At 42.4% G+C, this 26,511-nt stretch overlaps 1 protein-coding gene across 1 annotated transcript in view; it reads right to left on the bottom strand.

Annotated features, from left to right (window-relative positions):
• Positions 1–26,125, bottom strand: part of LOC137347994 (MAGUK p55 subfamily member 3-like) — a 66,661-nt gene extending 40,536 nt beyond the window's left edge. Inside the window, exons 1-8 of the mRNA XM_068013066.1 lie at positions 26,020–26,125; positions 25,836–25,901; positions 24,135–24,229; positions 12,060–12,202; positions 10,848–10,972; positions 9,799–9,917; positions 8,311–8,388; positions 2,929–3,009 (exon numbers count right to left, since the gene is read on the bottom strand). Coding sequence (XP_067869167.1) covers positions 2,929–3,009; positions 8,311–8,388; positions 9,799–9,917; positions 10,848–10,972; positions 12,060–12,202; positions 24,135–24,229; positions 25,836–25,901; positions 26,020–26,125 — 813 coding nt within the window. The remainder of the gene's footprint in view (positions 1–2,928; positions 3,010–8,310; positions 8,389–9,798; positions 9,918–10,847; positions 10,973–12,059; positions 12,203–24,134; positions 24,230–25,835; positions 25,902–26,019) is intronic.
• Positions 26,126–26,511: the final 386 nt, after the last annotated feature.

The following is a 26,511-nucleotide window of genomic DNA, read 5'->3' as shown; positions in this document are numbered from 1 at the left end:
TGCAATCTCCTCCATTGCCTCACATAGCAGCCTGGGATACATCTCATCTGGGCCTGGGGATTTATCCACCTTTAAGCCTGCTAAAACAGCTAATACTTCCTCCCTTTCAATGCTAATATGTTCAAGTATATCACAATCCCCCTCCCTGATCTCTACACCTACATCGTCCTTTTCCATAGTGAACACAGATGAAAAGTAATCATTTAAAACCTCACCTATGTCCTCCGGCTCCACACACAGATTGCCACTTTGGTCCCTAATGGGCCCTACTCTTTCCCTGGTTATCCTCTTTCCCTTAATATACTTATAAAATGCCTTAGGATTTTCCCTCATCTTGCCCACCAGTGTTTTATCAGGTCCCCTCTTCGCTCTCCTAATTACTTTTTTAAGTACCCCCCCTACACTTTCTATACTCCTCTAGTGCCTCCGCTGTTTTCAGCGCTCTGAATCTGCCATCAGCCTGCTTCTTTTCCTGATCCGATCCTCTATATCCCTTGAGATCCAGAGTTCCCTGGACTTGTGGCTCCTACTCTTCACCTCACATGTTGGCTCTGAACTCTCACCATTTCCTCTTTGAATGATTCCCACTGGTCTGATGTAGACTTTCCTACAAATAGCTGCTCCCAGTCCACTTTGGCCAGATCCTGTTTTATCATATTGAAATCGGCCTTCCCCCAATTCAGTACCTTTATTTCTGGTCCATCTTTGTCCTTTTCAATAGCTACCTTAAATCTTACAGAGTTATGGTCACTATCCCCAGAATATTCCCCCACTGACACTTCTACCACTTGTCCGGCTTCATTCCCTAGGATTAGGTCCAGTACTGCCCCTTCTCTTGGAGGACTTTCTACGTACTGGCTCAAAAAGCTCTCCTGTATGCATTTTAAGAATTCCGCCCCCTTTAAGCCTCTTGCACTAAGACTGTCCCAGTAGATATTGGGCAATTTGAAATCCCCTACTATTATTCCCCTATTATTTTTACACCTCTCTGAGATTTGCCTACATATCTGCTCCTGTATCTCTCCCTGACTGGAGATCTGTAGTACACTCCCTTTTTGTTTTTAAGTTCTACCCATATGGCCTCATTTGAGGAACCTTCTAAGATATCATCCCTCCTTACTGTAGTAATTGACTCCTTGAGTAGAATGGGCCTATATTCTCTGGAGTTTAGAAGGAGAGGTGATCTCATCGAAACATATAAAATTCTTAGAGAGCTTGACAGGGTAGATGTTGAGAGGCTGTTTCCCCCTTATAGAGAATCTAGAACTAGGGGCAGTGTCTCCAGATAATGGGTTGACCATTTAGGATGAGATGAGGAGAAATGTCTTTGCTCAGAGCATTGTGAATCTTAGGAATTAACTACCCCAGAGACCTGTGGATGCTCAGTTATTGAGTATATTTAAGACTGAGATCAATAGATTTTTGGATACTAAGGGAATCAGGAGATATAGGGATAGGGTGGTAAACTGAAATTGAGGTAGATCAGCCATGATCGGAATTGAATGGTGCAGGAGGCTCAAGGAGTTAAAGGCCTGCTACCTGACCCAAACCCTACGGGACTCGACGACATGTGTTGGGTTCGGGTTGGGTTGGGTCGGGTCGGGTCACACTTCCGGGTCTGACATTTGGGCTCGGGTCGGGTCGGGCCAGATCTGATACGCTCTATCACCATCTCAGGTAAGTGACTCTCATGTTAATTTACCTTTTGGACTTTAAAGGTGGTTTTGTGACAGTTATTTTAAGCTTGTGCAGGTAAGGAACAAAGTGAAAAACGGAAGGTAGGTTAACTGATGGTCGGGTTGGGTCCGGCGCAGGAAAAATGGAAGGACTCGGGTCGGGCTTGGGGTCGCATGGGGTTCTGTCGGGCTCGGGTCGGGTCTCATTTGCAGACCCAAGCAGGCCTTTACAATGGGTCGTATGGCTTACTCTTGCTCTCACTTCTTATGTTCTTATCACCCATGCTGCCAAGACATTGTACATATTTAGATGACAGGTGAGGACATGATTGAGCTCAGCTATGATACTACAGCTGCACTGATAAGGTTCACAATTAATGAATGGCTATTTGACTGACATCTCCAGTGGCTGCTGATACCTTAAGAACCATGCTCTGTGAGGGGGCTGGAAAGGAGGAAAGAGTAGACAATCTTAACGATAATCCTACTCCAGTAGCTTGATCTGATGTTCATCGTATGAAACTTTTCTTGGTTTTAAGTTTTATTGGGGAAAGAAAAGAAAGAGCACGCACTTATAATGATCACAGGATGTTCTAAAGGGCGACCATGCCAATAAAGTACATTTGAAGTATCGTTACTGTTTGTAATGCAGGGAATGCAGCAATCAATTTGCACACAGTGAGGTTCCGAAAACATCAATGAGGGAAATAACCAGATAATCTGTTTTAGTAAAGTTGATTGCATGATAAATGTTGGTAAGGACATCACTCCTGCTTTTTTTGAATAGGGCCATGGGATTTTTACAACTGTCTGAAAGAGTAGACAGAACCTTGGTTTAATGTCGTATCTGAAAAGCAACACTTTTGACAGTGTAGCATTCCTTCAGTACTGCACTAAAATGTCAGCCCGGATTGTGTGCTGAAATCTCTTGAGTGAGACTTGAACCCTTGACCGTCTGACTCAGAGGCAAGAGAGTGCTAGTGCTACCATTGAGCTAAGGCTGAAAGAATGTTCCCAACCTTTGATCTAATTTTGCTCTCTCCCACTTTCTAAGCTTTGTTATAGTAAACATCCTTTATGTGGATTTTGATTATGTGGGAGGATTCTACTAGGAATTAATGGCATTGAAGCACAGGATTTCTCATACAAAGATTAATTAAATAATCTAAAACTAAAACAGATAATTATTTGCCTACAAAGAGCTGCTTTTTCCTAAATAATGTGTGGCTATAACACTACACAGCATTCTTACCTGGAGGTGTGGTTTGGCCAATAACTGCATCAGTTCCCTTATGTCATTATTGTTTGGTCCGCTCTGCAGCTCCTCTGATATCTAACGAAGTTTAAAAAATAAACGATAACAAAGATGTATATAATGACACATATTTATCTATCATCTAAACAATTCTCAGCACTGTCTCAAATTCTTGACATACAATGAATTAGAAATACAGTGACCCTACACAGGGCCCAGTGCTGACCCTATGTAGGGCCTAGTAGTGACCCTATAGAGAGCCGGCAATGAACCTACGCAAGAATGGCAATACCCTATGTAGGACCATATGGTCACCCTATGTAGGGCCAGGCGGTGTGACCCTACTGAGGGCCCGGCATGAGGCTATGCAGGGCCAGGTGCTGAACACAGAACTTAAGTTTAGAAATTCCTTTTTACTTTTCTGAACGCTGCCTAATCACGACTACTTGATTTACCTTATCATCCCCCCATCTATGTCAGTTTAGCAACATCACTGTCAGTTATACTTTTAACATGTAGTATAGCAAGGCTAATAGACAGTTACTGAGACTGTCTTTCTTAAACACTGTTCAAAAAGTTTATATTCAGAGCTACTATTTGAAGTAGAATATAACTGACAGGAGTAATGGTCTGGTTTGTCACCTCATGAAGAATCCAGTTTGGAATTTTGACAGGCATAATATGACTTTGTCTTCATGTTTGAACATGACCTCTCCCAAAGCTGTATTCTACAAAGTGGGCCCAATAAATGGGAAAAAGGACATCCGAACTGACAAGTCTTCTTAGGAAGCATAGAACCCAGTATTTTTAGCAGGCTTACCATGGTTCTGACTGTAGATTCTATATTATCTCTGCCAGAATTTCCATCAATATGAAGACAACAAAGGGAATTATTGAGCATTTGTCACCTTAGAGACATACAGAAAGCCCATAGAAAAAAATACGAAAAAGGAACAATCTCCAGGTTAAGAAAAGCACATTATCGCACAATTAAGGGGAGACAGTGGCGCAGTGGTAATCAATTCCCAGGCTAATGCCCTGGGGGCATGAGTTCAAATCCCACCATAGCAGCTGGTGGAATTTAAATTCAATTAATATAAATCTGGAACTGAAAGCTAGTCTCAGTAATGGTGCCATGAAACTATCAACGATTGTTGTAAAAACCCATCTGGTTCACGAACGTCCTTTAGGGAAGGAAATCTATCGTCCTTACCTGGTCTGGCCTACATGTGACTCCAGACCCACAGCAATATGGTTGACTCTTAACTGCCCTCTGAAATGGCCTAGCAAGCCATTCAGTAGTCAAGGGAAATTAAGGATGGGCAATAAATGCTGGCCTTTCCAGCGATGCCCACATCCCATGACAGAATTTCTAAAAATGACAATGTTCAAGCTTTCTTTCTTGTCTTGGTGAGAGCTGTCTAATCTGTGAGCACAGAAGTTTAATCCTTTATTCCAAATGTAAGGAATAATGTTCACAACAAAGACAAACTATGGAGAAAAACACCATTTACCAAATTATTTCTATTAAAATACCATAAGGTCCTTTGCTGGCGAGGCCTGATTTTTCTTCAAATTCTAGGTTTCCATACACCATTCAGTAAGACTCATGAAAGGGGATAATAGTAGTTATGTTACTGGACTAAGGATTCAGTGATATGAGTTCAAATCTCACTACAGCAACTGGGGAATTTAAATTCAGTTAGTATATAAATGCTAGTATCGGTAATAATGACCATGAAACTACTGGATTGTTGTAAAAACACTCTTGGTTCATTAATGCCCTTTGGAGAAGTAAATCTGTTGTCCTTGCCCATCTGGTTGATGGGCTGGATTTTACAGCCCCCTCACAACATTGGTGGTTGTGATGGGGGGGCGGGGGGAGCGAAAAATGCCTCCGGCAGCGGCCCGCCATGGCCCTCAACACCGGGAAGGCCCGGCCTGATATGGCCGGCAGTGGCGAGGCCTCGTGGCGGCACCCCCTGCCCCATCACTTGGCGACGGGAGCAGAATTTAAATACTTTTAAAAATACAAATTAATGAATTAATCATTTACCCGTTCCCGCCGTTTGTCCCGCTCCGATATCGGTGCCGGTGGCCGGCACTCCCGCCCCTTCAGATCTCCATCCGGAGATCCAATGTGGGACACTGGTGGGGAGGGGGGAGCAGGTAAGTATTTCAGTGCGGGCGGGGGGAGCGGGGTCAAATTAATCTGATTGATGTAGGGGATGGTAGGAAGGGCTTGAAGTTAAAAGTTCATAAACTTTGGCGGGGGAAGGTCAGGTACACAAGGTAAGTATTTTGGGGGGGTTGTGGAGAGGGCAATGAATGAACTGTATGGTGGGAGAGGAGCTAGAAACATTAATTTAGTTTTTTAAATTAAATTTAAAATGCCTATATCTTTAAATCTTTTAAAATGGCATTGGTGCCTGATGCCGTTGCCAGGGATGGACTGCCCGCCCCCTTCACATCATTGGTCCACCCCGGCCATTTAAATCAGCCGCCGCTTTTAATATCGCGGAGGCTCCATGATGAGCAGTTCGCATGGGCAGATCGCCATAGTTTACGTCCGGACATGTAAAATTTAGCTGTATATGTGGAATGATCAAGCAAGCAACTCAGTTAAGGGTAATAAATGCTGGCTTTGCCAGTGACGCCCAGATCCTGAAAATGAATATTTAAAAAAATGAAAGACCTTAAGGCTTGTTAAGAACAGGAAAAAGACTAGAATGCCCAACCAGTCTGTCACTGTTTGATCAGTCTCAGTGTTGCTGATAATTGTGATTCACTCACTAGCTTTCTATATGTTTATATTTCTGAATGAATCAGAAGCTTTGAAGAAACATCTGCGAGTGGGAACGGTGCTATCCCAGCCACATCCAGTAGCCTTCTCACCATACCCTTCAATTCTAGAAAAATATCTAATTACCTCTTGAATTCATTTACTGCCACTTCAATGGCCTAGATTTCTAAATAAGAAACTAACTGGTTTGTAATTGCATTAGTCTTAGTGTATTCTAGATATATCTTTGTCATTGGCATCACAGTGTAATTGTACCTTGTGTTCAATGGTAGTTTCAAATAGTTAAACCTAATGTACACTTCATGGTTACCTTCGTTCTTTAATACTGCGTAATTGCCACATTCTTGATTTGTTCCAATTTGAATGTATTAAAAATCTAATATCCATCATCAAAAATGTTATATTGTGGAGTCTACTTATAACGAGCGATATAAAGGAAATCCGATTTATATTTATATGGGCATTTTAAGAATGAGAATCAAATATTCAATTTTACTTATGATGAAATTAAATAAAATAGTTATTTTATAATTAACTACTGCCCAGTTATAGTGCAAATCTGGCAACCTTACATTATTTAACTTATAGGGATTGAGCGGGGCAGTGAGACTGACCGAATAGCTCCTTGGAGAGCAGGCATGGACCTGATGGGCTGAATGGCCTCGTCCTGTGCAATAAGTGTCTCTATGACTCTAAACAATGAAACCAAAGCATCCAGTCATAAAGTACTTCAACTTGCCATTTACTGAATTAATTAATTACATTTGCTAAAAGTGCTCTCCATAGATTTAGTTCGAAGAAGAGGTTAACCCTCTTTGTTACTCAGTCTCAATTGGTTATATCTCTATCTGGTCAGTTGTGTTTCTGCTCTTGTTCATTTCAAATTCTTTTTACAATATTCTTTTTCCTCCTTCATCTTTTCTTATTAGTTCAAGTTTCTGAGGCAAGAGAAAAAAAATTTTCATTCCTTTTCTTTTTCAGCTGCCTTGAGAATTGTGTTGTCCCTTTGCTCCCTAAGTGATGATTCAACTCTGCCCTGGATTTATCTCTAATTTAATTTCAAATCCCTACACAATCCACTGTTCATTCAACCACTTCCTGCCTTAATGAACCTCCAGCTATAGTTACATTATTTAGGACAAATGAAATTTCATTTTAAAGGAGATTTTACAATAGTGTTGTACAAGTTGCTGCGAGTACAATCAATTTTCTGCTCTTAATATGAGGCATGAAAATATGGTCACTATACTATAAGAGGCTGACGATGCTGCTTTAACATCTCACACTGAAGAATGCCTGCAGAGTCTCATCGACAGGTTTGCGTCTGCCTGCAATGAATTTGGCCTAACCATCAGCCTCAAGAAAACGAACATCATGGGGCAGGATGTCAGAAATGCTCCATCCATCAATATTGGCGACCACGCTCTGGAAGTGGTTCAAGAGTTCACCTACCTAGGCTCAACTATCACCAGTAACCTGTCTCTAGATGCAGAAATCAACAAGCGCATGGGTAAGGCTTCCACTGCTATGTTCAGACTGGCCAAGAGAGTGTGGGAAAATGGCGCACTGACACGGAACACAAAAGTCCGAGTGTATCAGGCCTGTGTCCTCAGTACCTTGCTCTACGGCAGCGAGGCCTGGACAACGTATGCCAGCAAAGAGCGACGTCTCAATTCATTCCATCTTCGCTGCCTTCGGAGAATACTTGGCATCAGGTGGCAGGACTATATCTCCAACACAGAAGTCCTTGAAGCGGCCAACATCCCCAGCTTATACACACTACTGAGTCAGCGGCGCTTGAGATGGCTTGGCCATGTGAGCCGCATGGAAGATGGCAGGATCCCCAAAGACACATTGTACAGCGAGCTCGCCACTGGTATCAGACCCACCGGCCGTCCATGTCTCCGTTATAAAGACGTCTGCAAACGCGACATGAAATCGTGTGACATTGATCACAAGTCGTGGGAGTCAGTTGCCAGCATTCGCCAGAGCTGGCGGGCAGCCATAAAGACAGGGCTAAATTGTGGCGAGTCGAAGAGACTTAGTAGTTGGCAGGAAAAAAGACAGAGGCGCAAGGGGAGAGCCAACTGTGCAACAGCCCCAACAAACAAATTTCTCTGCAGCACCTGTGGAAGAGCCTGTCACTCCAGAATTGGCCTTTATAGCCACTCCAGGCGCTGCTTCACAAACCACTGACCACCTCCAGGCGCGTATCCATTGTCTCTCGAGATAAGGAGGCCCAAAAGAAAAGAAGAAACTATAAGAGGTATTAAAAAATTAGACTTTGCACTTTCCTAACAGTTGCCATTATATTGAACAGAAAGGGTGATCCTGGGTAGCTTCATTTTGCCTTTCTAAGTTCAGCATTATGAACAGAACAATGTATTTACCCTGGTCTACTACTGTTGGTGTCACCTCCCACTAACTAATGGTAAATGCAGTGCAGAGAAGTATTATTCTCTGTAGGGTGATGATCCTGTGGATCTCAACATTTCCTATAGCAAAACTGTGCACACAGTGTTACTCTGAAGAGTAATGGCTTTCTGTTGCTGAGCACCCTGATTGTAGCTACTTACATCCTCTGCTAAAGCTGCTGCATTATGTAGGGCAGGAGATGGCCCTTGCCTGACAAACTGCTGGAGCTTCTGATGAATCTGTAATGGAAACAGAGACTATTTAACCAACTTTAACTCCATCCAGATGAATCTATGATTAAATGAACAGCACAGAAAGAGCCGGGCTTCTGGGGTATATTTTCAACTTGCCGCTCAGGCATAGAACTGGCATTCTGGTGCATTCAGTGTTCAAACAAATATCTCAGTAAAGGTATTGTTATGGTTGGATGATTGCACTGTCTTTCTCTAGTTCTACTACTCCACTGGTAACGACGTATGTTTAAATGTTTTACCCAGTTGCCAATCCGGCCAATATATACTTTATCGATATTAGTTTCAGAATTAAAAAATCTGCCACCAGATTTCTTTAATAAACAACAAAAGACGTATTCAATAAAGATGCAAAGCTTATTAATGGACCATTTGAAATATGAAAGTATAAATATATACCCTTCCAAAATAACCTAATACACATGCACACACACACCCCAGTTAAAGAAAAATGAAAAAAAACTGGCTTTGCAGAGATCAACTTTTAAAAAGTACTTTGGCCAAGTTATTGTCACTTTTTGAAGGAAAAGGGTAAGATATGGAATGTTCCAGATGGCCTTTGGTCTGGGGTCTGGGGTCTGGGTACACAGTGACGGCTGTCACTGTGATCTTTCTGGAACAGTTCTGTTCAGGAAACATCGAGGAGTAGTCTTGCAGGCTTTTCAGGAGAATTGCTGCATCAGTGGTTTTAGCTATCACACTGGATTCTCAGAAGATTTTCCAAAACAGGTGGAAAAGGATGAGTTGGGTGGCTTCTGTCTTAGCAGACTACACACCAACAGAGCATTCAAACAGTCCAAGCCAAATCTAAAAGACGAAATTCCTGACAACCATAAACCTAGACATGTGACTTTTCCGTAAACAACTCCAATAGCCAGCAAGGCTCCTTATGTTTATTTTAGAATTTCATTGTCTCTTCCAGTTTTTTTTTAAATTCCAAAGTGTCCTTCCAGTAACCGTTTCAAAAAAAACAAATACAGGCATCTCCTTGGTCTTTCAAATGAACCAATTTTCACAATCTTTTAAACACGAGTCCTGAAAAAATATTAAGAATGGAAGCACCTCCGTGACAGTATGCAAAAAAATTGCATATATGTTGACTTGTGTGTAGCTAGAATGGACAGAATGAAAATACATAAGAATGGAAGCCATCAAATCTAATTGTTCCTGTAGATCAATTCACAGTATTACCATCAATATTACTCTGCACTAAACTTTCAGTCAAGTCAAGTTGAAACAAATACCAAGTTCATTAACACGGGTCTCCATTTATTCCCACCAATCAAATCTTAAACTACTTCTTGCTGAAGCCAGGGCTAGCAGGGTATTTTATGTTATAGTACAACATAGCTAAGGTATAACACTGCGGTCTGTTCTACCCCATTTGCAATACTATACCTTCATTAGCGAGTTGAAACTATGTTCGTTGAAGACTTCTGTAAGGAAGCCAATTTCTGCTGTGAGATTGGCATCTGGTCTTAGCTGTGCTGTCAGAAGAGCCAGAATTTCATGTAATCCTGCACAGAAAACACCACAATGATACTGTCATGAAGACCCCCACCTGCCAAGAATGAGGCATATTAACTTTGTCATATGAACATTAACTTTAAACTGTTGCTGGAATGAAGAAATGACTTGTCATACAAGAGATCACCAGACACTTGGCTGAAGAACATTTGAATACTAAGAGACAGTGCTTGGAGAGACAAAAGAATTGCTCACTGATTCAATTAACAGAGATTGGGCTGGGCAATGGTGATCCACATCTTGTCGGGGTGGGAGACAGCACTATACCCCCCCCCCCACCCACCAAGAGAAAACGCAGGAGTGGTTAAATCAGCTGGTCACATGACTAACTGACTGGTCCAGGCTTTTTGAACTAGACACTGGACAGTTTGAATTCAGACTGAGATTGCAACTGAAACGGCAACAAGAGAACCTCTCTCCTGGCCAGCTCTCTCTCGCTTTCTCACAAACCTCCAGACCCACTGAAGTCACTTAAACCTCAAGAGGGAGAAGATTCCTACATCGAAACAAGTTAAAGCGTGCACTGTGCCCCAACGAATAGCAAGACTTATCGGCAACCAAAGACTCCACATTGAACTCAAAGGACTGTAAATAACTACCAGATATTGCCTCAAACTTTTCCCCTTTATTCTTTCTACTTTTTCTGTCTCTATCTGCGTCTGTGTTTATCATGTATGCATGCTAGCAAGGTTGCATTGCATATTTGTAGTCATTAACCGAATTAGAGTTTAAGATTAATAAACTTCCACCTTTCTTGTTTAAATCTATGAAAACCTGTCTGATTTCTTAGCTTTACAATTGGAAAGCAGTGAACCAGGAGTCACTGAGGGGGAGCTAAAAACGTGGTGTTTTTAAAATTAAACCTTGTTACAGTTAGACCAGGCAAAGGCTGAGAAGGAACCCCTAGACCCCTATCTCGCCTGGTTGTAACAATACCCTAAGGGCTTTCTGGTGTTTAGTCTTGATTTCCTGACTATTGAGCATTATTCCAAACGTTTTGTTATTTAGCAGACTAAGTAAGGAATTTGGGACCAAAGGGGTATATCTGTATATTTAACAACACCTTAAGTCAACCATTGTTTCACTGATTGAGATGAAAGGTTGGACAGACTGGGCATGTTTTCACTGGAGTTTCGAAGAGTGAGGGGAGACTTGATTGAAATATATAAGATCCTGAACGGTCTTGACAAGGTGGATGTGGAAAGGATGTTTCCTCTGTGGGTGAGTCCATAACTAGGGGTCACTGTTTTAAAATTAGGGGTCGCCCTTTTAGGACAGATGAAGAGAAATTTTTCTCTTAGAGGGTTGTGCAAGTTTGGAACTCTGTGCCTCAGAAGGTGGAGGAGGCAGAGTCATTGAATATTTTTAAGGTGGGGGTAAATAGATTCTTGTTAGGCAAGGGAATCAAAGATTATCGGGGGTTGATGGGAGTGTGGAATTCGAGACACAAACAGATCAGCTATGATCTTACTGAATGGCGGAGCAGGTTAGAGCCTACTTCTGGTCCTAATTCGTCTGTTCGTATGATGCCGTATATCCCTAAAAAATCCATGGATCACAATCCTCATCATTACACCTGTGTCCACAATGCCCTCCTGCCAGACTTTGTGAGGTCAGCAAATGGGGACCTAATTGGCAAAGGGCTGGCTGGCACCTGCACCACTGTGGCCATTATTCTGGTGTCTGTCTGCCCCATGCAGCCAGAAAATCAGGTACCCACCTCTCAGTTGGGGGGGGGGGCATTACTTGAGCTATCCCAGGCTCCCTCCCACCTCAGTACTTAAGGTCTGAAAACATACCAATATTTCTTCTGTTTAGTTGTAGCCCGAACACAGCCTATCCTCAAATCCCCACCACCTTATGTCACAATGAGGCCCAGTTGCACCCATTGGTATGCTTCATTACTTGTAGCTTATCATGCTGAGTCTTGACTTTTCTGGGGAAATGAGAACTCTAAATGTAGGAACTGTCCATCCCTTGGCATCATTGGCCTTGTAAGGGGTGTGTGGAAGTTCCACCACTTACAAGTGCAACCAGGAATTCCCAGAATCAAGGGGACCCAAAGTAACTAAGTCCTGCCTTCTCCAGTGGGTTCTATTGGAGTTATGTCTGGAACTCAGCAGAACACTCACGGAAACTTGGGGGTTTTGTATGTAACTCCAGCGATGTTATGAATAGGAAATGCTATGCATAATCCACTTTCTCCATTCATAATCTCCAAAAGAATTTTATAGTAGCACATCATTTGGACACAAAACATTTGCTTCAGGGCTTCCTTTAAACAGCACCATGCAAATTGATAACAAGGGATAACTGAGAGATACGTATAACTGAATAGGTTTCTGACCTCCCCCTACTAACATTTATCAGTTGATGATTATTCAATGGAATACACTTCATATTTAATGTAAAACAATATGTTTATCAAAGTGCTGTTCACACAGGAGCATTTCTAAATCCAAAAGTGGATTAACATTTTGGAAGCAATATGAATGAGCCCTATTAAGATTGCATAATTCTTATTGCAAGTTTCCTGCAATCATTTCAATTCCTGTGAACTGTGTGAGTTAAGTTTAGTTTAGTTTAGTTTAGAGATACAGCACTGAAACAGGCCCTTCGGCCCACCAAGTCTGTGCCGACCATCAACTACCCATTTATTTTAATCCTACACTAATCCCATATTCCTACCATATCCCCACCTATCTCTATGTTTCCCTACCACCTACCTATACTAGGGGCAATTTATAATGGCCAATTAACCTATCAACCTGCAAGTCTTTGGCATGTGGGAGGAAACCGGAGCACCCGGAGGAAACCCACGCAGACACAGGGAGAACTTGCAAACTCCACACAGGCAATACCCAGAATTGAACCCGGGTCGCTGGAGCTGTGAGGCTGCAGTGCTAACCACTGTGCCGCCCAATAGAATGCAATTATAGAATCATAGAATAGTCCAGCACAGAAGGAGGCCATTTGGCCTATCAAGTCTGGGCCGGCTTTCTCGAAGAACTATCTGGTTAGTTCCACTCCCCCACTCTTTCCGCAAAGCTCTGCAACTTTTTTTTTCCCTTTAAGTATTTATCCAATTATCTTTTGAAAGCTACTATTGAATCTGTTCCCACCACTCCATCGAGCAGTGCATTCCAAATTGTAATTAATTGTTGCATAAAAAGGCTTTTGTGCATGTCACCTCTAGTTCTTTTTCCAATTGCCTTAAATTTGTGCTCTCTGGTTATTGACCCTTCAGCCATTGGAAACTGTTTCTCTTTATTTACTCTATCTAAACCATTCATGATTTTAAACACTTCTATCAAATCTCCCCTTAGCCTCCTTTGATCTAAGGAGAAGGTACTTAAATACAATGCATCCATTTCATTGTCTTAATTCCTAAACCATATAACTGAATGAAATCACATTGCATTTCCCATTTAATTCTTACGCATTTATCATCATGAAAATCTGAATACTAATCTTTTGTTACTTACACCATACAACTGTACGACCATACTCGTACCTCGTACTTACATAATAAAGAGCTGGGAGATAATACTTTATAAATCCATCAAAACCAATATCTACAGCAATAAAATATTTGCATTTTCTCTGCACTGACTGATTCTTTTAACAGCAGGGCATATCTCTCAGTGTCCTATCCAAGATTTATGTCTCAACCAACACCACTAAATCATATTATCTGGTCATTTATCTCAAAGTTGTTTGTCAGACCTTGTCGTATATAAATTGTTTGTTGTGTTTGCCTTCATTAGGACAGTGACTGCACATCATTGAATGTGAAGTGCTTTCAGATGTCCTGAGGAAATAAAAGCTGCGCAATGAATATAAATTCTTTACTTATAATTCAATTGAAACATTAATTCCAGCTCAGTTACAGGAAGCTGTTGGTCATGTTTCATTTTCTTTTGTAATTTATTAAATGTGTAGTCAACTTTAGATTGAGTTCACAACCTAAAAAATGAGGAATGCAATCCAAAGGATTACATAGACTTGAAATCACTCTTTGAATCAAAGAATGCATCAATTTTATGTAAAGCTTACTGTTTAATATAACCAAACTCAAATTTGATGCTTACTTCATTTCACCAAATACTTGCTAACATAGCTTTGGCAACAGCCAAATTTAACCTCAGCAAGCAAGATATGATAAAAAGATTTGCTGCAGAATTTTTTAAAGTGTATATGAGGATTACACTGAATAAATTCATCAGACCTAGCAGTGTTACTGAGACTGCTATGCAGGCTATGTCCATGGTGACTTTGCTGTTGGTTATAGTTAAGGTGGCTGCATAATTGTATACCTCTATATCATCCCCAATGGGATAACCGTGCCCTTTTATGGTCAAGGCAATCAATGGGACGAGTCACACTAATTAGATACTTCACCTATGTCCCTCAAGCTATTAATAATGACTCAAACTGAGTCTGTGGGGAGAAGATTACTGAACAGTATCACTGAGCTTGTGTATACTGATCAGCACACATCACGATACCCATTGAACACACATCTTTGAAACGTGAACTGCTTATTGTAAATTTATTGCTGAATTGTTTGTTTCTGTTAATATTTGAAAACGCATCAGAGCAAATGAACTTACATTTATATAGCAACTTTCACAACCTGAGATTACCTCAGGCACTTCACAGCCAAAGAACTACTTTTATAGTCGCTGTTGTAATGTGACAACACAAGGTTCCACAAACAGCAATGTGGTAAATAAACTGACAAATAAAACTGTTTTAGTGATGTTGGTTTAGGAAGAAATACTGGTAAGACACTTTTTTAAAATTTGTTCGTGGGATGTGGGTATCGCTGGCTAGGTCAGCATTTATTGCCCATCCCTAATTGCCCTTGAGAAGGTGGTGGTGAGCTGTCTTCTTGAACCGCTGCAGTCCTTGTGGTGTAGGTAAACCAACAGTGCTGTTAGGAAGGGAGTTCCAGGATTTTGACCCAGCGACAGTGAAGGAACGGCGATATAGTTCCAAGTCAGGATGGTGTGTGACTTGGAAGGGAACTTGCAGGTGGTGGTGTTTCCATGCATCTGCTGTCCTTGTCCTTCTAGGTGGTAGAGGTTGTGGGTTTGGAAGATGCTGTCGAAGGAGCCTTGGTGAGTTGCTGCAGTGCATCTTGTAGATGGTACACACTGCTGCGTCGGTGGTGGAGGGAGTGAATATTGAAAGTGATAGTTGGGGTGCCAATCAAGTGTGCTGTTTTGTCCTGGATGGTGTCAAGCTTCTTGAGTGTTGTTGGAGCTCACCCATCCAGACAAGTGGAGAATATTCCATCACACTCCTGACTTGTGCCTTGTAGATGGTGGACAGGCATTGGGGAGACAGGTGGTGAGTTACTCGCCGCAGAATTCCTAATCTTTGACCTGTTCTTGTAGCCCAATATTTATCCGGCTGGTCCAGTTCAGTTTTTGGTCAATGATAATCCCCTGGATGTTGATAGTGGGGGATTCAACGATGGTAATGCCATTGAATGTCAAGGGGAGATGTTTAGATTCTCTCTTGTTTGAGATGGTCATTGCCTGACACATGTGTGGTGTGAATGTTACTTGCCACTTATCAGCCCAAGCCTGAATGTTGTCCAGGTCTTGCTGCATCTGGACAGGGGCTGCTTCAGTATCTGGGGAGTTGCGAATGGTGCTGAGCATTGTACAATCATTAGCGAGCATCCCTACTTCTGACCTTATGAAGGAGGGAAGGTAATTGATGAAGCAGCTGAAGATGCTTGGGCGTAGGACACTCCCCTGAGGAACTCCTGCAGTGATGTCCTGGAACTGAGATGATTGACCTCCAACAACTACAATCATCTTCCTTTGTGCTAGGTATGCCTCCAAGCAGTGGAGAGTTTGCCCCTGATTCCCATTGACTCCAGTTTTGCTAGGCTCCTTGACGCCATTCTCGGTCAAATACTGCCTTGATGTCAAGGGCAGTCACTCTCACCTCACCTCGAGTTCAGCTCTTTTGTCCATGTTTGGACCAAGACTGTAATGAGGTCAGGAGCTGAGTGGCCCTGACAAAACACAAACTGAGCTCAGTGAGCAGGTTATTGATGAGCAAGTGCTGCTTGATAGCACTGTAGACAACCCTTTCCATCACTTTATCACTTTGCTGATTATCAAGAGTAGACTGATAGGATGGTAATTAGCTGGGTTAGATTTGTCCTGCTTTTTGTGTACAGGACATACCTGGGCAATTTTCCACATTGCCGGGTAGATGCCAGTGTTGCAGCTGTACTGAAACAGCTTGACTAGGGGTGCGATTAGTTGAGCACAAATCTTCGTTATTATTACCAGAATGTTGTCAGGGCCTCTGACAAAGCCCGTAGCCTTTGCAGTCTCCAGTGCTTTCAGCTGTTTCTTGATATCACTGGAGTGAATTGGATTGGCTGAAGACTGGCATCTGTGATGCTGGGGACCTCAGGAGGAGGCCGAGATGGATCATCCACTCGGCACTAATGGCTGAAAATGGATGCAAATATTTCAGCCTTGTCTTTTGCACTGATGTGCTGGGCTCCCCTATTGTTGAGGACGGGGTTATTTGTGGAGCCTCCTCCTCCTGTTAATTGTTTAATTGAACACCACCATTCATGACTGGATGTGGCAGGACTGCTCCTCTTCAAGTAGTGCCATTGATCATTTATATCCACCTGAGAGGACAGTCAGGGCCTTGGTTTAACATCTCATTCAAAAGACAGGACCTCTTAACAGTTCCGCCTTGTTGTGTCAACCTAGATCATGTGCTCAAGAGTTGGGCTTGACGTCGTGACCTTCTGACACAGAGGAAAAAATGCTCACAATGAACCAAGACTGATATGATCTGACAGGAGGTAATCGATCTGAAACATTAACTCTGTTTTTCCCTCCACAGATGCTGTCAAACCTGCAGAATATTTCCAGCACTTTATTTTTATTTCTGATATGAGGTTTTATAGGCCACAAAGGAAAGGGAAGGGCTTGAAAAATCCCCAGTAGAATTACATTCCTAAAATTGTTTCTTGGTACTTATAGACAGAAGTATTTTAATTTGATTCCTCTTACCCCATCTGTCCCATCGGACTTGTGGGGCTGAATTTTCAGTGGGTGGTGGAGACGGGAATGGAGGCGGGCAGACCCGAAATTCCCTGCCACTGGCTGGCATGCTGGTTTGCTGGCATGTTCCCACCTCCAGGCCATTTTGAAGCATGCTGGTTCGGTGGGGAGAAACAGCTACCCGTCACTTGCTCTGGTGGCTGAAACACAGCCGATAAAAGGAGGTGGCTTCCTGGCTTTTTAGAGCCACGACTTGTAAATGGCCACAGCTGCAGCCATAGGCTGCCCTGGAGAGAGGTGCTCTGGCAGTGGTCAGTTTTTATTTCAAAAATTTTAAAGTGTTTGAGAGGGTGCTTCTTTCTCTCTTACCTGCATCAGCAGCGCTCTCAGTGCTGGAGGGGCTCCTATTGGCCCTCCAGCATTGGGAACCCACCTGCAGTCCTTAATTGGATGGTGAGTGCACTTTCTGGCCACTAATTGGCTAGCCCTTCAAAAATCACGTTGCGTGTCAGACACCGACAAAGTGCCGGGTTGGGACTTCTCCCGATGTGGGGTCCCCACCCCAGAACAAAAATCAGACCTGCGATCTCTCAGGGTTTACATTGACTGCTGTCCTTGAGAAAATTTGTATGGTGTTAAATTAATTGCTGGACAAATACTGACAAATTCTTTGGTTGAAGCTAGTCTGTGATTTACACCAAATATTTATCCAGTAATACAACATTCAAATTTCAAACATGCTGAAGTCAGTAAGTGGGAGAGTTTCTTTTGATGTATTTAACTGCATGTTGGATAGTGGATGCTGTGCAGTATGTCAGCTACAATTTTCTAGCAAAATGTGACATTCCATCTTCAGTGTAAATTGCAATTTGGAAATATACACAAATTAGGCCTTAATGGTTTCATCTGCATTCATTATTGCAGTTGCAGATGTCATGCTCTTTGTTTATATCCAGCTGAGATCAACCGCCTCAGCATAACCCAAACATTTATAACTTGTGGAGAAGAAATTGGAAATCCTGTTAAAAATTACAATATTATATTTTGATAAAGTAACTTTATATTGCTGATCTTTAATAACTGCAATAGACTTTAGTTATTAGTTTAAACCCTCAAGGTATAATTATCTCTAAATAGTTTTCAGGCAAAGCAGCATTCCTGCATCAAGAATGTGCTTTTAAAATTTATTCTGAGATTAGTCTTCTGATATTGTGAATCACTAATTATACTTTACAGTAATCCTCTCTGCAGAATTTTTTCGACTTTGAAATTGCAGACATTCAGTCATCAAAGAGTTAACATTTCATGTTTCCAAAAGTAGAAAATTTGAGATTTCTCATTTCACCAAATCAGGTCATACTTATAGTTGAATAATGAACGAATCACCTGGGGCTATTGTAGTCATTATCACTTGATCTCTATTCTTGTACTTCCCTAATTGGCTGATTTAATTACTCTCACCTGACAACTGCTGTGGGACACAGTCCTCATTTAGGTTTGTCTTTTATTTTCTCTGCATTTGGGTAACTTTTTGTTTTACCTTGAACTTATGTTTTATTATATGGAAAATGATCTTTTAACTTTGATAGTTGCTCAATCCTTTCTATTTATGATGGTATTATTTTGGCCACAGGTACTACATTATTTGTTAGCTATGCTAATTGTGTTCTGTCAGTGTCAAATTATCTCAATGATAGTACACTAGTTTCTGAGTTCGAAGTCAATGGGTTCATGCCCCACGATGGACCTCAGTACATATTCTACATTGATAACTGAGGAATTGCTGCATTATCTGAGGTATCTCTCGAATGATATTTCAAACTCTGACTCTAGCTGCTCATGTCGACAAAAAAAGTTTCCTTCCTTAAATCAGGAAGTTCTCCTGGTATTTTAACCAAAACTGATTATTTAGTCATTCACCTATTTGCTCTTTGTGGGACCTTGCTGTGCACAAATTGGCTTCAACAACATTGGTTGCATTTTCAAAGTAATCTATTGGTTATAATGCATATTGGGACATCTTGGAAATGTAAAAGATGGTATATAAATGCAAATAAATCAAAATAATGTTGTTTGGTTTAGACTTCAATTGCTCAGTGGATAATGCATTGTGTAGTTTGGTAACAGTGAGGTCAAAGTGTTGGTATGGAGGTGTCACAACTGAGATTGATGTCCTTGGGCTGAGGAGGGTTTCTTACTCCTGTATCTATCCAGTGATCTCTGGCAGTAAGTGTGTGGGGGTAGTGGGTGAGGACCAGATTGGGCTTGGTTTTCCTGCCCAATGGTTAAATAACCACTCAACATCTGGGGGTAATTATCCAATTTACTGCTGGGCAGTAAAACTGATGATGCAGGTCTGGCACTGTTAGCAAAATTGAAATTAGTGGAAAGGAAAATTGGACAGTTTTTTAAATAATGGGCATTTGACCCACAATGACTGATATACTTTCCAGAGATTAGCTAAAAACTAACCCCATCCCTACCCACAATCAAGATGAAGTCTAGCTCCTGGGATGAGATACCCAGATCCTTCACTGCCTTCAGGAAAAGAATGGTACGAATGTTTGCTTGGTTTTCTATGAGCTATCACGCTTATGTGTAGTTTTTGATTACCTCGCTGTCTTTGTGTACTCTACATTTGTACCTGCCTTAGTGTTTATACTTAAACATATTGATGGTCATTTTTAAAGTAAAATAAATATATTTCTGTGCCTTGAGGTACGGAATTCACAGATTTCACTGCTTTCTACCTGTTTACTGAAAAACACACAGCTCCTTAATTTTTTCCCCTTGAAAACTGTGCAGGAGCAGAGTTAACTGGTATTTTAGCACAAGGAACATGAGTTGTTTGTAGGAAAGTTGATAATGGAATTAAATATATCAAACTAATCACACCAGCTGTAGAAAGATAGCTATTGCAGCCTTCTGCCTCCACTCAATCAGTCATGCCTCAGAATCATACAGAGGGACAATTACAATAGAAATTACAATACAATTACAATTACGATAGAAATGCCCTTCCCAAATCATCTCTGCAATATAAATTTTTCCTGTTACTTAGTGCAAATTTTTTTTTTAATGAACAATTTCATTTCAGTAGATTAATTTGTTTTATTCATTCATGGGATGTGGGCGTCACTGGCTATGCCAGCATTTATTGCCCATCCCTAATTGCCCTTGAGAAGGTGGTGGTGAGCTGCCTTCTTGAACCGCTGCAGTCCATGTGAGGTAGGTACACCCACAGTGCTGTTAAGAAGGGAGTTGCAGGATTTTGACCCAGCGACAGTGAAGGAACGGCGATATAGTTCCAAGTCAGGATGGTGTGTGACTTGGAGGGGAACTTGCAGGTGGTGATGTTCCCATGCATCTGCTGCTCTTGTCCTTCGAGGTGGTAGAGGTCGCGGGTTTGGAAGCTGCTGTCTAAGGAGCCTTGGTGCGTTGCTGCAGTGCATCTTGTAGATGGTACACACTACTGCCACTGTGCGTTGGTGGTGGAGGGAGTGAATGTTTGTGGATGTTGTGCCAATCAAGTGGGCTGCTTTGTCCTGGATGGTGTCGAGCTTCTCGAGTGTTGTTGGAGCTGCACCCATCCAGGCAAGTGGACAGTATTCCATCACACTCCTGACTTCTGCCTTGTAGATGGTGGACAGGCTTTGGGGAGTCAGGAGGTGAGTTACTCGCCGCAGGATTCCTAGCCTCTGACCTGCTCTTGTAGTCACGGTATTTATATGGCTATTCCAGTTCAGTTTCTGGTCAATGGTAGCCCCTAGGATGTTGATAGTGGGGGATTCAATGATGGTAATGCCATTGAATGTCAACGGGAGATGGTTAGATTCTCTCTTGTTGGAGATGGTCATTGCCTGGCACTTGTGTGGCACAAATGTTACTTGCCACTTATCAGCCCAAGCCTGGATATTGTCCAGGTCCTGCTGCATTTCTACATGGACTGCTTCAGTATTTGACGAGTCGTGAATGGTGCTGAACATTGTGCAATCATCAGTGAACATTCCCACTTCTGACCTTAAGATTGAAGGAAGATCATTGATGAAGCAGCTGAAGATGGTTGGGACTAGGACACTACCCTGAGGAACTCCTGCAGTGATGTCCTGGAGCTCAGATGATTGACCTCCAACAACCACAGCCATCTTCCTTTGCGCTAGGTATGACTCCAACCAGCAGAGAGTTTTCCCCCAGATTCCCATTGACTCCAGTTTTGCTCGGGCTCCTTGATGCCATACTCGGTCAAATGCTGCCTTGATGTCAAGGGCAGTCACTCTCACCTCACCTCTTGAGTTCAGCTCTTTTGTCCATGTTTGAACCAAGGCTGTAATGAGGTCAGGAGCTGAGTGGCCTTGTCAGGACCCAAATGGAGCATCACTGAGCAGGTTATTGCTAAGCAAGTGCTACTTGATAGCACTGTCGATGACACCTTCCATCACTTTACTGATGATTGAGAGTAGACTGATGGGGGGGTGATTGGACGGGTTGGACTTGTCCTGCTTTTTGTGTACAGGACATACCTGGGCAATTTTCCACATTGCTGGGTAAATGCCAGTGTTGTAGCTGTACTGGAACAGCTTGGCTAGGGGCATGGCAATTTTTGGAGCCCAGGTCTTCAGTACTATTGCTAAAATGTTGTCAGGGCCCGTAGCCTTTGCAGTATCCAGTGCCTTCAGTCGTTTTTTGATATCATGCGTAGTGAATCGAATTGGCTGAAGTCTGGCATCTGTAATGCTGGTGATTTCAGGAGGGGGCCGAGGTGGATCATCAACTCGACACTTCAGGCTGAAGATTGTTGCAAATGCGTCTGCCTTATCTTTCGCACTGATGTGCTGGGCTCCCCCATCATTGAGGATGGGGATATTTGTGGAGCCACCTCCGCCAGGTAGTTGTTTAATTGTCCACCACCATTCACGGCTGGATGTGGCAGGACTGCAGAGCTTAGATCTGATCCGTTGGTTATGGGTTCGCTTAGCTTTGTCTATTGCATGCTGCTTATACAGGTCAGCATGCAAGTAGTCTTGGGTTGTAGCTTCACTGGGTTGACACCTCATTTTGAGGTATGCCTGGTGCTGCTCCTGGCATGCCCTCCTGCACTCTTCATTGAACCAGGGTTGGTCTCCTGGCTTGATGGTAATGGTAGAGTGGGGGATATGCCAGGCCATGAGGTTACAGATTGTGGTTGAGTACAATTCTGCTGCTGCTGATGGCCCATAGCGCCTCATGGATGCCCAGTTTTGCATTGCTAGATCTGTTTGAAATCTATCCCATTTAGCACGGTGATGGTTCCAAACAACACGATGGATGGTATCCTCAATGTGAAGGCAGGACTTCGTCTCCACAAGGACTGTACGATGGTCACTCCTACCAATACAGTCGTGGACAGAAGCATCTGCGGCAGGCAGATTGGTGAGGACGAGGTCAAGTATGTTTTTCCCTCGTGTTGGGTCCCCCACCACTTGCCACAGACCCAGTCTAGCAGATATGTCCTTTAGTACTCGGCCAGCTCGGTCAGTAGTGGTGCTATCGAGCCACTCTTGGTGATGGACATTGAAGACCCCAACCAGAGTACATTTTGTGCCCTTGCCACCCTCAGTGCTTCCTCCAAGTGGTGTTCAACATGGAGGAGTACTGACTCATCAGCTGAGGGAGGGCAGTAGGTGGTAATCAGTAGGATGTTACCTTGCCCATGTTTGACCTGATGCCATGAGACTTCATGGGGTCCAGAGTCGACGTTGAGGATTCCCAGGGCAACTCCCTCCCTACTGTAGACTACTGTCCCGCCACCTCTGCTGGGTCTGTCCTGCCAGTGGGACATGACTTACCCAGGGATAGTGATTGCAGTGTCTGGGACATTGTCTGTAAGGTATGTTTCCTTGAGTATGACTATGTCAGGCTGTTGCCTGACTAGTCTGTGGGACAGCTCTCCCAACTTTGGCACAAGCCCCCAGATGTTAGTAAGGAGGACTTTGCAGGTTCGACAGGGCTGGGTTTGCCATTGTCGTTTCCGGTGCCTAGGTCAATGCCGGGTGGTCCGTCCGGTTTCATTCCTTTTTTTTATTGACTTCGTAGCATATGCTTCAACATATTGATTGTCACTTTTAAAGTAAAAGAAATGCAACAATTAGACCCTTTTTAAGTTAAATTCTGTAGATTTATGGTTTTTTACATAGAATATCTCCTTTAATATCATTATAGTGAATAATACGTGACTATTACTATTACATTATAATAGACAATTACTGCATATGTTTCTTGTCCTCATTTACCTTTTAATTGCTTTCATTTACAAACAGCTACCAAAATAGGAGTTTTATTTTATATGTATTAAACTTCAGAATGAATTCCAGCATCATGAAAAATATATATTACACACGTTTGTTGGTGAAGTGCCTATTGTGGGGCTCCATTTTGGACTTTGAAGAGGACAATGAGGTCGCTTGCTTCTCAATTAATCACTCACAGCTCTTTTATTAACGCTGTGATGGAAACACCTCCGTAACAAACAAGACGTTCTTTGATGATCTAAAATGATTTATTTTCCTGGATCTATTTACAAACCGTTATTGTAACCTATAGCAAACCAACAGCATATTTGCTATATGTGGATTTTTCTCTTAAATTCACTCCAATCATTCTTCTTTCTTATATTATTAACTTGTGCACAGAGATTTCTTGTTCTAAATTTTGGGGAGAGTTTTGAGCTGAGATCAGTTAAGAGTCGGAATTTCAAGGCTTCAAAGATCGTGTATTACCCTATGATCCTGCGTTTCTATCGAAACCATTTGTTCTGTTTCAGGCTTACATTTCTGTTGCAACTTGCAGTGATAATATAGCAAGTACCCAGTAAGCAATATGTGGATGGCTATCCTGAAGGTTAAGGTCCTCAAACTCCAGACTAATAAGTAACTGAAAGAATGATAGTTGGGTTTTAAGATGCATTTTCAATATTCATTACATTCCACATATCAAGGCATAGTTCAAACTTTGGTTAAAAACAGGATTTTGTTTTAGCAAAACAGCTATAGAATGACTATTTTAAATAACTGTGCTTGTTCTAAGGATTAAGCAAGAAACTCATTTAGAGAATTGTAATTGAATTCTGGTAAATCAATTTCAAATGCCTTGAGTATAGAAGAAAGAATCATATTGTACCTGCTGCTGTTGACAGAACTGGCATGGTGTGTACACTGAATCTGAAGGAAAACCTTCACGTTTTGAGGATATTATTGCTTCATTCACTGGCACTCCTGCAGAAGATACAGATCACAAGAAAATAGGTTTATAAACTGCCAACTGCTGTCATTTGTCATATAAATCCAGTGCATAGTATTTCTGATTCTCAATTTTACAGTAATACAGACCTGGCCAGCCAGAGGGGGAAGAAAAGAAACTTGGAAAGATAGCAAGAATGCAACAAGTGCCTATAACAATTCCTGTGCATGGACAATTCAGTTGCAGGTTGACCTGACAAGTCATTCCGATAAATCTGAGCCATTCTGAAAGGTAATGCTCTTATTGCTGAAAATATGGTAATTATTGTGTTAATCTTTGAGCAACTACAGCATTCTTTGGCAATGTTGTTGTGTTGATCACACCCAGCTGTAGTGATACAGTAAACCTTTCAAAGATATCTCCTCTTTTCCCTTAAGGCACTAACTCCTCCAGTTGTCATTATAAAATTGCCAATTGCCCTCCAGTTCTGTACTCATTGTTCTTTACTCATTGTTCTTTGAGTGAAACCTAAACAGTTAGTCTAGGCAGAATTTTAAAATAACTCATAATCCTCTGTTCACATAGTACCTCTGCACGTTCACTTCCCAGTAGAGGGTAAAGGTTGGATGTTCTTTTCACCTCACTAGTACAAGGGTGCTGACATCAGTTGTAGCCCCCACTGCCCTCCCAGCACTGCTCCCTAACCGAGATAACAAACTCTGCATCGACTGTGGATCAAAGCCGGGATTTGTCTTGATCTGGACAGTTCAAAATCACACTGAGCAGCAAACCTTACACAGTGGGCCAGATTTTCAAGATGGGGTTTGGAACCCCTGGCCCCAACTCTGCGTCTCAACTGCATCGCTCACGCGACGGTTATTTTGAAATGTAAATGCCCTAATTGGGCAAGAGGCAAGCTCAGCGCCCAATTACTGGCGCCGAGCATCTCTAGGAGATGGGAGCTGTCCGCTGAATGTGAGCGGACAAGGCAGACAGCAGCCATGATGGAGCCTGCCACTGCCTTGCCAAAGAGAGCAAGCAGCTCCTTAGAGGGCCAGCAGCATAAAACAATAAGTTGGAGTTCAACCATCCATCACTGAGGTAATGTGCATGATCCAGTACAGGATGCCCCTGAGGGCCCCATAATTTTCAAGCTCAAAAAAATAAGTTTCCCTTCGCCCTCCCTGTGAATCAGACAGCTGTGAACCAGCATGCATCAGAATGTTCGGGTTCGCCAAAATCTGAAATTGCAGTCCTGACCTTACCAGCCCCTCAGGAAGCTCCTTTTGGAGCTTAATAGGCTGTTAATTGGATGTGAGTGGGTTCCCGATTCCCTCTAACCCCACTCCCCACCCTCACTTTAAATATTGGAGTCTGTCCCGGAGGCGATCGGATCCAGAGATGCCCTCTCCGACTGTGATTTTTAAATCTCATCCACGCCCGGTCCTGACCCCGCTGGTGTTTGAAAGTCTGGCCCCCGTGAGTCTGAAATCTGCAGTATAATTGCACGCTTTTAAAGCTGTGTTGTCTAATGGATTCCTTATTAAAACCCATTCCTAAAAAGCTCAGCGACCTGTATCTACATCTTCAATGATTTCATCAACATTTACCATATGCCTCTTTTTGGCGTCAAAAGCTGACCAGTAAATTTGAGCAGTTGATGCAAACCAACAGCACTTGAAGTTGGAACAAGATAAATAACATAACCTGACAAATTTAATACTGTATTCAGAATCTTTCTTTAATTATGTTTTGTTTTTTAATTTATTAATTCACTGTATGTGGGTGTTCTTAGCAAGGCCAGAATTTATTGCCCATTCAATACTGCCAGGAGTAGAAGAATGTGGTTTTGTGTACCGTAACATAGCGAGTAGGAAGATCTCAGCTTTGATCTCTGGTCTGACTAGTCTCAGCCAGGATAGCCTCAGCATTCTTGGGCTAGGCAGGGGAGATAAATTAGACTGGGTTGCTGCATCTCATTACTGTACAGTGATGCCAGCTGGCAAATGCATGGGGTGGATTTTCCGTGCGTGGATGGGAAACAGAGGTTGGGACTGTTTCCGGGTTCCGAACCTGCCTTTTGGGGGGAAAAGAGTCATTAATTGGGATCTGCAAGGGGGTGGCCCGTTAATTGGACAGAGAACCTGTCTCTGCCAATTAAGGATGGTGGGTGGGATCTCTAAGCTGGGGAGGGCCAATCAGAGGCCTGCCAGCTTCAGAGGAGCAGTCGGCTATAATGGAATGTAAGTAAGAGAGAGTGCGCTCTCTTCCAATTTTTTGAAATCTTAATGTAAAAAATATATCAAGCAGCCAGGCC

This window comes from Heterodontus francisci, chromosome 33 (assembly GCF_036365525.1).
Source record: "Heterodontus francisci isolate sHetFra1 chromosome 33, sHetFra1.hap1, whole genome shotgun sequence".
Taxonomy (NCBI): Eukaryota; Metazoa; Chordata; class Chondrichthyes; order Heterodontiformes; family Heterodontidae; genus Heterodontus; species Heterodontus francisci.
Note: the sequence above shows the minus strand (reverse complement) of the source record. Positions and strands in the feature narration are given on the sequence as shown.